Raw genomic sequence first — 13,185 nt, 5'->3', positions numbered from 1 at the left:
GAAAAAATGGCACCAAAAACATTTGCCTCTCATTTTTTTTTAAAATCTTTAGAAACAAAAACAAAAAAAAAAAATAATTTTATGGTACATAGAAAAGTTTAATTTTTACCGACTAGAAATAGAGGTAATTTTTTTAAAAAAAATACTCTTAAACTTTTAGATGGAATAAGATTTTTTTTTTTAATAAAGACATAACATGTATTTTACATAATTTTTTCAAAAAATAGAGATTCAACTAAACATATACTTTAGAATGTGCTACTACTAAATATATGACATCTGACAAAATACTACTTCTCTATAGTCAAACAAATATATAAAAATCATCTTTCCAGCCATTACATATCTAGGCATTAGTTTTCAGAAAAAATATTCTAATAAAAAATTCTTTCCACGAACTAAGCTGAGTTTTAAAGAAAGAAAGAAAAGATAAAGAAAGAAAATCTAAATATTAAATTTTATTTAGAAAATCTAATACAAAATATTTAGATTTGTGTTATCACCAACCAATCCGTATAGAAAGATATAGAAAGGCAATCTAGGGATGGTAATCGAATGGGGACATGAGTTGTCTTCTGCGCAAAAGAAGCATTCATCTTTCTTCATGCGAATCACCATTGGATCACTCATTGCATAACTCTCAAAGCATTTCAAATTTCATCATTTATCTGTCTGCACAGATCTCAAAGTGACCATCGGATGATCCAATGGTGGACCACACAAAGGAAGGTGATGGGGGCACTCACTAGCACATTGATATTAGCAAAAATATATCAATCCAAAATTTACCTATGTATAAATTAAGTTAGGAATCCAAAATTTAATATAAACATATAATTAAGTAGATACTTTTATGCAACCTGCCTGATAGGCATATCAAATCTATGCTAATTTATTAAAAGGATCTTAAACAGCATAAACGAACTTAATTTAAATAAGTCAAATAAATTTTAAAAGAGTAGAGCTGACTGTATCAACCCAATCCAATTGTTAAGCAGTTGGAAGGAAGGCATATAGCTTGGGATTCCAAACTTGAACTTAATATATTTAATACATAAGCCAAATCAAGTTGACCCATTTATGATCTCAAGCTGTTTATGCTATAAATCTAAAACCTGTTAATCCTGGATTGGTAGTGAGTTAGGGTGGTAGGTCGGATCATGAATTGCCAACTCTAAATTCTACATTATAAACTTTAAGAAGTATAGAAAATTTACTTATAAATTCCCATTTAAGATAATATACTTTACATTTACACACCAAAACATAATAAAAAAAAGAAATAAAAGCCTTTGGCGCCATTTGGCACCAAAACTAGAAAAATAAAAATTTTATTTCTATTTTCTAAAATTATAAACATATAAAACATGGTTGGCATAGTCAATTATTTTTTAAAAATAAATATACCGATGGTGGAGGCACTAGGATGAATGGATGATAAAGGTGGCAGCAGTAGCGGTGGTGGTAAAAAAAATATGAATTTTTTATTTTTAAAAATAATGAAAGTAAAGATTTCTTAATTGTATTTTTATAGAAATAATGAAAGTAATTTTAAAAAGTAGAGAATAAAAACAATAATATTAAACCTATTTTTGTCTTGATTTTTGTAATTTTATGATAAAAATATTAAAAAAGAAATAAAAGTGATACCAAATAAGCCGGCATGCCAATGGATTGAGTTTGACCCCACCCGACCTAAGCACCATTTGAATTTCAACATGACCCCAGTGACCCTCATCCCCTAATATGATTAAAGAGCTAGGTAGACCCGGATTAGGGTGAATGATGGTACGGAAGTCAGGCATGTTTAGGAGCATCAGGTGGAGACAAGGTACAAAATGGTGCGCATCTGTGTCCCCCTCTTCGCCAATCCGTGGAGATTAGGTTGGGTTTCAAGTAGGATCAGGTTTTCAGGTTAGATTGGGTTATGTCATGACCTAGCTCGCTGATAGGTCTACCCTAGCCTAATGAGTTGATCCAAATTCCTTAAATCATAATGCTCCATTGTTCCAGTTAGAACGAGTTCAAGTCCACAATATCAGACCCAAAACATTTGTTGGATATGCACACATAAGCAAATTTTGGCATATATGATCTTTTTTTAAAAAAAAAAAAAGTCCACGATTGTACCTTCTTCATGCCCTAATCTTATAACCATCTTTCCAAATGATAATAGGAGGCAAATCAAAGATCCAGCTTTAATTATTCAAATGCCATGGCCGCCGTTGAAAACCTAGACTTAAATGCCGGATTCTTGGCGGTCATCTGAAAACACCACTTCTCCCAGGCACATAATCCCGCATTTAAGTTCAACCAGCATTTTCGTGCATGGAAATCAGGCAACGGTAATAACGTGTTAGAAAAAGAATCCTTTTTTTTTATAAAAAAGTTTAGGCAGACATATACTCGGTTCAGGAACAAGATAGACCACTGGTACTAAATGCTCTCAAAATCTTTTCCCGTGTCCTCAGACCTAGACTACCAAGATCTATTCATCCTATCCAAATTCAAATTCGTAAGGAAGGATTCGTGTGTCAAAAGTGCCACGTAACTAAAGAGATAGTAGTAGAAGAACCATGGACATCAGCCTAGGGATCCTCTTGACATCATAATTAAAGTAAATCATGGCCAGAATATTTCCTTTTCACATCGCAAGCATCCCATAATCATGGTTTCGGTCTTCCGGGCTGCTTTTATTTCATTTTTCTTCTTAATATAAAGGAGACACCTTTAAAAAGTTATAAAAAATTATTCAAAAAAAATTACCAAATAAATATGGAAATGCCTAATGCGTCATATCGACATATCTATATTTCGTATTCCAAAGTTCAGCAAGCAAAATTTTCCACCATGAATCCGATCGTTCCAGATAAATCTAAATTTTTTCATTAAAGAAAAAAAAAAAGAAAGGAATTCACAGCAAGTTCCAAAGCCTAGGCATTTAAGCTATTACCATTAAAGCCATATTCACAGCCATGAGAAACTAACACCTATCGTAACCGTGTCAAGGACCTAAGGCTAAAACTAAACTAAGAACATAGTCCTGGAGACAAGACACCTAGTTAGAGAGAGCACGGGGGGCCCATGAAGAGAGATGAGGAAGCCGAGCTCAGCTCTCGTCGGATGCGGAGGGCTTGCCGGAGGAAGACTTCTTGGGGAGGAGAAGGTTGTGGATGTTGGGCATCACGCCGCCGCTCGCGATGGTCACCGAACCCAGCAGCTTCGTCAGCTCGTCGTCGTTCCTCACCGCTAACTGGATGTGCCGCGGCACGATCCGAGTCTTCTTGTTGTCACGTGCCGCATTTCCCGCCAACTCCAACACCTGAGACATAATAAAACAAAAGAGAATCTAATATTAATAGAATTACCTTTAGACACGTGCGAAGAACGTGAGACGAGAGATCGGTTGCCGACTTCGGGAGAAGTTGGTTAAAAAGAAAAACCCTAACTCGATAAATTCAAATGTTCGCGATTTAATTTGAAGATTTTTGAATTTAGATATCTTCGATAAAAATGGGTATAATTAGGCAACTTATTTACCGCTATCACGGCTTCAGAATGGCAATTTCGAAGATTAAGAGAGGAACTTCAAATATATTTTCCCAATCCGACATAATAACTAAGAAAAACGAGATTCCCAAAGAAAAAAAATCTAGATCTTTCGAATAAAAATCTACAAATAACTACGGTTCCTTGGGAAAATTTCAGTACATTATACTAAAATTCCAGAGCAAACAAAAGAAAAACCCAAACGCTAAGAAGCACAAACCGTATTCTAGAAACGCGGCAACCAAAAAAAAAAAAAAATCAAGAGGAAGAGAGCGAAAGAAAGGAGGAGAACCAACCTCGGCGGCAAGGTACTCGAGGACGGCGGCAAGGTAGACAGGGGCGCCGGCGCCGACGCGCTCTGCGTACTTGCCGGACTTGAGGAAGCGGGCGATACGGCCGACGGGGAACTGGAGCCCGGCCTTGCTGCTCCTCGACGTGGCTTTCTTCGACCCCGAGGAGAGCGTCTTCCCTCTGCCCGCCATTGCCCCTAGAAAGAATCCGCAATCCCGAGAGCAGGAGAAGGGAAGTGCGAAGAAGTGCTGTAAATAGCCTGGGCGTTTCGATCAGGCTATTATATAATGCACCGGTGAAGGGCGGGGGCCAATCACGTGAGAGCACACGGATCGTGATTTGAGCCGTCAGATTGACAAGCAGTGGACGGCTGGATCGCGATTCGTGAGGGGTTCGTGGAGCCGGGCGGACCTGGAGCCTGGAGGCGGCGCCTCGGCGGAGGGGCTTTATTCATGTTTTCTTCCCTTTGTTCAAATGGACGTATTGATTTCACGATTAATATATCCGTATCTTGGTAGGGCCGCTAGATCTACGGAGGTGATGGAGAGTAATCGACCCGGCTAATCGGACCGGGAATGATACGGATTGCTGTATCTCATGCTGGACTGGGCCGGCTCATCACATTAACCAAAGAAGATAGCAGGATGGTCTTCTTGTCTTGCGCTTTTGGCCCAGCCCAAAGCAATATAGGGTGAGACGGTCTTAGCAATTTAGTGGTTATATTTAATTAAAATCTACAAAAATAAATATATCCATGCGAATCTTCCATTTAGATGGTGTAGTTGGTGGTATGTGTAAAAATTTGTCTGCACATCTGGAAGACAGCATTGTCCTTTTAGAGAGTGTTAGCCATGCGATTTGATAGAGTTGCTGGGTTTTGATGCTTCTTTCATGCTCTACAATCATTATAACTACTGTAATTCTGCACATAAAGTTGATTTAGGATGGATGTAATCTATGGACTGCAAGATTTATGTTCGGCAAATGACATTAGAGATTGTATTTGAAAAATGGGAGTTGTTTGATCGTGATATGTAGCGGACTTATGTTAAAGGAAAAGGATAGGAAGAGAAATTAGTTTGAACTATGAAGTAGTTTTATACCAAAAACTAAGAAAATTAAGAAGAACATATTTAGCAAAACAGTTTTTGGAAATTAAATATGATTTTATTTTTAAAAAGAGAAATAAATTTTATTTTATATCTATTGGCTGCCATTATCACCGCCATTGTTGCCACTTTGTTGCTACTACTGTCACCACCGCCCTCATAGCTACCACTTCATCCTCTCCGTTGCTGCTGCTAGCTATCATTATCTCTACCATGACTTCTAAAAGTTTGTATTATAAAATTATCAACCATACTGTTGCTGGAAATTGGACCCGGGGGCGGTCGTCGGCTGAGGAGGAGGAGCTCCGGCGAACACTGGCGGGCGGCGATCCGTCGGCAAGCGGCGTCCTCCGTGGGGGGCCTGCAAAAAGCCGGTGGCCGGGGTTTCAGGCGCCGGCCCTCCGATGCTTAAGTCAGAGGGGGGGCTTAATTTTGAAAAAGGAGAGAGGAGGAAGATGTATTTTTTGCTGAGTTTTTCTGAGTCCAACCCCCTCTGGGAAGGAAGGGTCCCATTTTTATAGGGGGTCGGATTACCTGTGATGTGATGGGGCGAGGTCGCCGTACGACTTAGCACGTTGTTTGAGTTGGTACGCGATCAGGTGAATTAATGCCTTGATGTCGGAGGTGAGGCCGGGATCAGAGAGTTGTCACGGCTGACCGGACGCTGCCGAGCCGATTTGCCGTGGAGGGCTGAAGATCCGTAGGTAATAGGAGCCACGCGCATTAATTGTTGAGTGAGTCGGAGATATGCATTAATTGTTGAGTGAGTCGGGGGTTTGCAGAGATCATGCGTATTAAATGCTGGAGGCGGTGGCAGGGTATGGCCCCTGACCGGACTTCGGAAGGGTGCAACCGCGGTAGGTGGACGGCGGGGTGGACTTCCGAGGTCAAAAGCCCTGAAGCTAGACGTCTGGTGGGGCGCCAGGTCGGACGTATTACTTGTGGAGTAAGCCACCTCAGGTGTGATCCTGCGTCGGTCCGTAGGGGAAAGTACCCTCAGTGGACAGTTGGTGGGGTCCAACTCCTGAGGTCGGGCGTTCTGAAGTCGGGCGTCAAGCTCGGCCGTCCGAGGTCGGCCGTCATCCGGTCCCGTACCGGCAAGGTTCTCATGTACTCGGGGGAACCTGCGTTCCCCCCAACACATACCAAACATGATAATGGGTGAATCACTAGATTCTCCTATATTCCAAGAAGTAGGATAGGAGGAAGCTTTCTTGAGATTGAGACGAGAGTGGGATTTGAACCCAAATAAATTACATCTAATATCCAATAATTTGCCAACTAACCTATTTGCACCCTTTGATATAGAGAAGAGGACCTCATGTCGTAAACATGCAATACCAATTTTGTAGTAATCTCTTCTCTGAGTTCTCACGTGTCTTTTGTTTACAAAGTAATCATAAGATACTGATTTTATGTTAATCTTTGAAGGCTGAGATGGAAAGTGGAGACGCACTTAAATCAGTTTCGTGCTAATGAATGAAACAGGAGAAACTGAGGAGACCTCAATACAATGCATAAGGAGCTTGGTCAGACGCTGATGCAAGGAGTTGAACAGGGAGTACTCGCGAACGTAACTTCCATGGCAGCTTGCTAACATGGTCGTGAACATGGCAAGGGGAGCTTCAGACATCTTTGAACATGGGGATGGAGTAGGGACATCTATTGGCGCGACGAAGAATCGAATCTCTGCACTGTTATTTTGAACATATGTCCCTCTTGAATGAAGTTCATGAGGCTCCCTTTGAACACATTTGCAATCATGTCTATTGAGCTTGATAATATTGGGTGGCTTAGCATCCCTTACATCAAAAGGAAAAAAGTCATGTAATTGTAAAACATGAAGGCAGATGTGTACATTAGATGCTAGGGAGCAATGCTATATTGAACAGAGACATGAATGTATCTGCATTTTTTTTTTGTCTCATGCTAGTCATCATCAATCATCAAATAACAAGTATGCAGAATAGCGGCATAAGGAAAAATTGAAACGATGGATCATACTCGTGTGCTTGCATTTGTTCATGAAATGAAAATTTCAACCTGTATACAGGTAAGGAAGAGGGGATTGTAAATTGTATTAATTGCTAGCTTGTGCTTTATCTATGTAGAAGAAATTTCAGATTTAAACTTTATGAGGTGTGTCTCTAGTGTTTGATCCAAATAATTATAATATCTTTTCATAGTGACTGGTTGTGACTTCATTGTTCTTCTCAGAAATCAATATTAGCTAGCCAAAACCAAATTCTAAGAGATACATCTTGCCCATACTTCAATCCATATTTGATGCATGTAAACTCAATCTATAAATAGATTGAAGAAATGAGAATATAAGGGTTGAAACCAAGACAACGCAACAAAAGCTCATACATAAAATATCCATACCAAAGTGTGAGTGAACAAACCTTAGTATATATTTGTGAGAATTGTTCTTTTTTTTGGAAGTTAGCCTAGCTTCTTGTTTCATACAAAATTAAAATGTTGAGACAAAACACGCTTGGAAATCTGGTCTACTTCATTACACTAGCAGTTTCTTTCTGATCTTGCACAGCAGGTGATCATGAATGGATGCCGGTGAGAACTGTTGTTCCTGTAGATCTTTTTCCTATTCTCGCTTGGCTGCATCAGCAGAGACATAATAAGATACACAAAATAGTCCATGAACGAAGCACAAGATCCCTCCAATTGAAAGGAAATGGTGATGAAGAAGGCTGCAAGAAACTCTTGACTTGGAGTTCGATATCGCTCCTACGATCAACATTGCAAATCCAACAATGACGATGATCCTGATTCAAAGTAATGAGCTTTTAGGGTCTGTAAAAATGATGACGAAATTAAGCAAAACTGAAATCCAAATTTAAAATTTAGATAGTAAAAATCCTCTGTGTATTCTTTCCCTAATGTCTATAACTTCTGCAGAAAGAAAAGTGTTTCAGTTGCATCACAGTGTAATTTTAGAACAAGAAAATGGTATGTCAAAATTAGCACTCTTATCAAGGTACGTCATCTCGGTACCAGGCACCATACAGGTGCCACCTTGTTACTGTATCGGTATGCCCGGTACAGAGGCCGGTTCGGCATAATACTGAGTGTCAGCATACCCCATGTACCGCATACTAGTACTGAACCAGTACCGTACGTATGCCCCATACTATCTTATTCGGTATGGTATGGTGTACTTTGGCTCTTATAGACAATCAGGCAGCCATGGAGTTTACTTCTGTATCTCAGCTTCCCAAGGGGGTTAGCCTCTCCAACAGCACAGATAAGATCATATATGGAGGGAACAATATTCTGGCACCTTCAACACACAGCACATTTATACAGATTCATTAACAACAGAGACTCGAGATGCCCCTCCGCTGCCGCTCTGGGAAATCAGGACTCCTCTTAAGGTAAAGTGCTTCCTTCTACGTGGCTTTTAAAAACAAGCTCAATACAAGAGCCAACCTGAGCAGGAAACTGGGTCCAGTCCTGCTGGCTTTGCATTTTGTGATAATCCTTCTGGAACTATCAATCATCTCCTAATCAACTTCCTCTTCTCTAAAAGTATCTAGTCTACACTGCTTGGTTTGTTGGTGATTCATTCCTATCCATCGGAATTCAGGAGCTTCTGGGTTGATTGGAAGAAGAAGGAGATACCTAAACTCTTGAGGCCTGGATTCAATATGTTAGCAGCTAGTATCCTCTGGGCATGCTGGAAGGAGTGCAAAGCTAGAGTACTCCGAAACAAGGCGGCATCAGCATCGACTGTTATCGAGAGGCATCTCCTTTCTTTGATGCCTGGACCCTCTGATCCCCACAGAAGGAGGTCCTGTCCGCCACCAAGATCTGGAATTTGATCAAGGAAGCCCCTCCCTCAGCCAATTCAGTATTCTAGAGAGTCCGTTGATGTAGACTACCTCCAACCAAGAATCGCATTTAAATCTTTTCTGTATCTCTCTCCTGGATCATAGACTTGTTTTAATTTGTAATAAAATTGGGTGGCTGTCTCCCTTTTAATCAAAACACACATACACTTACAGTCTAGCACTTGCAAGATCAGTGCAATAATATTTAGGGTGGAAGACCTAATTAGCCCTAATGACTAAGCTGTATTTATCCAGTCCCACCCATATATTAGCTATATACATCAATTATGAGTGGGTTCAATAGTAGCTCATGCAGTTATTTAAATTTTATATATATTGCCTACGCAAAGAGAGATCTTTCCTCCCCACCTCCTCTCTCTGTGTGTGTGTCTGTTTTAGTGACACTCCTTCAAAATAATCAGAATACAACTTTTTGTTCATGCTAGTAAATGTAATTCTTTTCCCTGCCAAGAAATTAATGCTAGTAATATTAAAGCTAGGATTTCTAAAGCAACAAGAAAAAGGAAGCTAGGAAAATTACCATGATAGAATCAGGGTTCCTGCAGCCATTTGCTTGTTAGCAGAAGATCTGAGAAACTCATCCCTGGAGCAGATACACATGCATCCACCAAGTACATTTGCAATGGCATGAGCAAATGCCAGGAGCACAGCTGCCGCAAGTCCAAGGTTGTAAGCCTGATGGACTGGCTCTTTGCACTCAAGGAGGAACACCCGCAGGTGCTTCCCCTGCGACGAAACATTGAAGACACAGTTTCATCAAAGGACAGAATTATGAACTCTCATTCTTCAATTGTTCTTATCAAGAGCTACTTTGAGATTGTCTGCAGTCCTAAAATTTGTCAATTATATCAAAAAACAAGGGGAAGAAGAGGAAGGAGGAGTACCTTGTTTTGAGCTATCTCAGCTTCGATTCCGAGTATACCGGCCACTACATCTGTGCTCAAAATCAGAAGGCAGATGATCAGACCTCCTGACCTTCCCATTGTTACAGGCTTGATAACTGAATGATAGAGCGGATGAGGATGAGGAGAAGGACTGATATTAGTAGTTTTTTATGTTTTCAATATCAAGAACTCTTTCATGCGGGAATGTGAATAAAGGAAAAGAGGAGATATTGATATTTATATGTTATCATGAAAGGTCTAGAGAGCTTTACTTTGTAAAGATGCTCCCATCTCTGTCTTAGCTTCACCTTTGCTTCTTTTTGCTTGGATTCCTTCTCATAGGGGAGAAGGAAAGCTTGGTATCATCCAACTCATCAAGAGACAGTGTGAATCAAATGACAATGAAAAGTTGGGTCTTAGATGGAGGTGGTGCCATTATCAGTGGCTTTCCCATGGCATGTTGACTAGTTAAACTAGGAAGGTGGTGAGACAAGAGGAATTTAGCTTTGCTAACAAGACCGCAATAACTAGTGATATATATGATTCGGAAAACATGACCAAGATATAAGGGCAACATAGCAGATCGTTACATAATAACCAGAATATTTCACATATAGTTCAGAGGAGATGACATATAAAATTAGGGTTTAGTTCTAATACCAACCCATCAAGAGCCAGTGTGAATCAAATGACCAATGAAAAGTTGGTTGTTAGATGGAGGTGGTGTGATATCAGTGGCTTTCCCATGGCATGTTAACTAGTTAGACTAGGAAAGTGGTGAGACAAGAGGAATTTAACTTTGCTTAAAAGACACAATAACTAGTAATATATATGATTCGGAAAACATGACCAAGACATAAGGGTGACATAGCAGATCTGTACATAATAACCAGAATATTTCACACATAATTCAGAGGATTTGACATATAAAATTAGGGTTTGGTTCTAATAAGATTATATGTATCATCTGAACACTTGATGGGTGTAACAATCAGACCATCTAATAAATTGGATGATCTGATAAGGTATTTTTGCATAAGTCTTCATTTCAGTATATTGTAAATAAATGTTAATATTTGGTACATGGGTCTATCTCAAGATTTGTCCCCTTACAATGACGTATCTACTAGTACTTGCACGAAATGAGCTTAATAAACAATAAAACATGATCTTAGACATCAGATTGGCATTAATCATTTGGAGGGAACCAACTGTCATAAGTAGCTTTTGCTTATGATAATAATCAAGGTAATTTTCTTAATCAAGAAAGCTAAAAGAAAGACACAACAAAAACAAAGTGGGTGAATTTGTCAATTCTTCATTCATTTATACGTCTTTCTTTGTAATACAAGCAAATTTGACTAAAAGAACAGTAAGCTAACAAGACAACCAAAGATCTCTAGAATAAAAAACAGAGCTAAATGAAAAAAAAAAAACTTGAAATTCCTTTTTTTTTTTCTTGCGCCAAACCTTGAGTACCTCACATTTCCTATGTGCATGCATAAGTTTGGGCAGGTCAAGCCTCATCGAAGATCAAAACACGGACAATAGAAGGCAATATACCACTTACAGTCCTAACGAAGAAAGCAAAAGCAATTCCACAGCAGAACCCTCATAGACAAAGCCACATCAAAACTCAGGATATCAGGAAAGCAAGGTGTAGCATCATCCCCTCTCTACTACCCTGCTAATGAACCAGAGCAGAAAGAAGGGCAAAAAGAGCAGACATTAGGGGTCAAAATCTCCTCGCTCCATTCCGAATGGATGCTACAGAATATCTAAGCCATAGTTTGAATCCGAAGACAGAGTTATGATGATGCTGCTTCAAAAAAAAAAAAAATGATGTAGGATATCGTGAGTTTGATCCTCTTGAGGCTAACGAATAAGAAAACCATTCAAAGTGGAGGAAATTTTGCTTTTTTTATTATAACATCTCATGGAATAGTTTTTTTCTCGACGGCTGCAGGAGAATTATATGCTAAGACCTTCCAGTCTCACTAAGATACCAGGGAAGATTCTAAAGCTACGCAACCATTCGACTACATAAGGTTGGACTCCAGGAAACTAAACAAACCCAAGATTTGAGATCCACAGGCTTTCTACGAGCAGCAGCTGCTCGGATTCAGAGGACCCAAAAACAGCACGCTCCTCTCAGCAGCACTGGAGTTTGGCACTCAATTAGGCTAGGCTATTCAGTCCCCTAAATTAAGCTCTGTTACGTTGAACACAAATCTGCTACTCCTAGAAAGGATTTCATGCAGCTGCTCGGATTCAGAGGACCCAAAAACCCAAGATTGTAGGAAAAGGATTCCATGCAGCAAAAAAAAAAAAAAAGAGAAAGAGAAAACTTGTACAGTTCAGCAAGAATTTGTTCCCTGTTGGCTATCCAACAGCCTACGAAGGCAGCAGAATGTTCTCTTAGATGAAATGCCACAGAGCTTTGGTTTGGCCTTGAGTACGAGAGTCAAGAGGATGAGATAATTCCAGAGGCTCTGTGATGAGCCTTTGATCCTTTTTTTGCTCAGCAAGATCCTCTCTATGCCCTCCTACAGCGACCAACAAACGAAGGGTGCTTCAATTCTGTTTTCATGGTCCATGAACGCCATTTTAGGCCGTGAGGCTGCCGCCAACGGTTGACCAGCTTCCAGCAAGCCCGGCGTCCAGACTCAGGGTTCGAGAAGCCTACAAGCTCCGCTGCCGTGGTGGAACACCGTCCCCGGGCTTCCATCCCCCTGGGGAGCGGCTGACCTGCGCGTTTCAGTAAAGCTGTTGCTTCCGTTCGATGCATTTACCCTGGATGCCATGGGAGTACCAGGGAGTACTGGGACAAAGCTGCGGCCATGAACCTAGCCTGGGCCGCCCGCATTCCGTCCGGGCTTGGAGGTGGTGCCATGAAGCCAGGGTGAGGTGTCTTGATTTGGCATGACCGGACACGTTGCCGAGGGAACTTGCTCTGCTATTCCCAATGTCGTGGCTGCCGTGTCAACCTCGTCCTCCACTCCTTCGGCGGCTCCACCTCCGGTCCTGTCGGCACATCAACGCCACCGCGAATTCTCAGGGGTGGGCCGGTCAGCTTCGTCTGGCCTCCGGTGGGCGTTTGTCGGACTACAATACCAAGCGGCTGGTCTCCAAACCTAACGCAGCGTCCGTCATTTTGGAGGAGCAAGCGGTGCACATCGCCGCTGTCGGCAAGGCCCGGGCAGCTCCCGACCATTCATCTGGATGCCGCTAGTTTGTTCCTTGTAAAGCAATCTACCATCGGCTTGAATCATTCTTTTTTTATTATTATTTTTAGAATTCTATTTTTAATTTTATTCTACCTAGCTATTTATAAATATTTTTATTTTTTAATAATTATTAAAGTTTGGGCACCAATTTTCTGTTTTTTATTTATTAATATTTTCGAGTGGAGGTGGAAACCAAACCGGTGAGAGCTCTATTTAAAAGGGCCGTGCAAGGTATCGGTGGACAGACATGGGG

General features: G+C 40.7%; 2 protein-coding genes across 3 annotated transcripts; both read right to left on the bottom strand.

Moving 5' to 3' along the window:
- Positions 1 to 2,863: 2,863 nt before the first annotated feature.
- RAT5 (Histone superfamily protein) lies at positions 2,864 to 4,105 on the bottom strand. The gene is made up of 2 exons (XM_008795531.6): positions 3,846 to 4,105; positions 2,864 to 3,322 (listed from the first exon to the last, which is right to left on the bottom strand). The coding sequence occupies exons 1-2, from the start codon at positions 4,029 to 4,031 to the stop codon at positions 3,110 to 3,112; spliced, it is 399 nt and encodes a 132-aa protein (XP_008793753.1). The 5' UTR covers positions 4,032 to 4,105; the 3' UTR covers positions 2,864 to 3,109.
- Positions 4,106 to 6,293: 2,188 nt separating this feature from the next.
- Positions 6,294 to 12,840, bottom strand: LOC103709975 (protein VASCULATURE COMPLEXITY AND CONNECTIVITY-like). 2 transcript variants are annotated; one of them, XR_015967109.2, is made up of 4 exons: positions 9,706 to 9,917; positions 9,342 to 9,547; positions 7,355 to 7,735; positions 6,294 to 6,751 (listed from the first exon to the last, which is right to left on the bottom strand). XR_015967109.2 is itself a non-coding variant. In XM_008795529.6 (4 exons), exons 1-4 carry the CDS (start codon positions 9,994 to 9,996, stop codon positions 7,555 to 7,557), a joined length of 522 nt encoding a protein of 173 aa, XP_008793751.3. In that variant the 5' UTR covers positions 9,997 to 12,840; the 3' UTR covers positions 7,303 to 7,554. The 2 variants fall into 2 exon arrangements, 1 of the variants encoding a protein (XP_008793751.3); XM_008795529.6 differs by lacking the exon at positions 6,294 to 6,751 and adding an exon at positions 9,978 to 12,840 and having other exon boundaries at positions 7,303 to 7,735; positions 9,706 to 9,821.
- Positions 12,841 to 13,185: the final 345 nt, after the last annotated feature.

The sequence above is a fragment of the Phoenix dactylifera genome, chromosome 1 (genome assembly GCF_051530095.1).
Source record: "Phoenix dactylifera cultivar Ajwa chromosome 1, Ajwa_hap1_PhDact_Kaust_v1.1, whole genome shotgun sequence".
Taxonomy (NCBI): Eukaryota; Viridiplantae; Streptophyta; class Magnoliopsida; order Arecales; family Arecaceae; genus Phoenix; species Phoenix dactylifera.
Note: the sequence above shows the minus strand (reverse complement) of the source record. Positions and strands in the feature narration are given on the sequence as shown.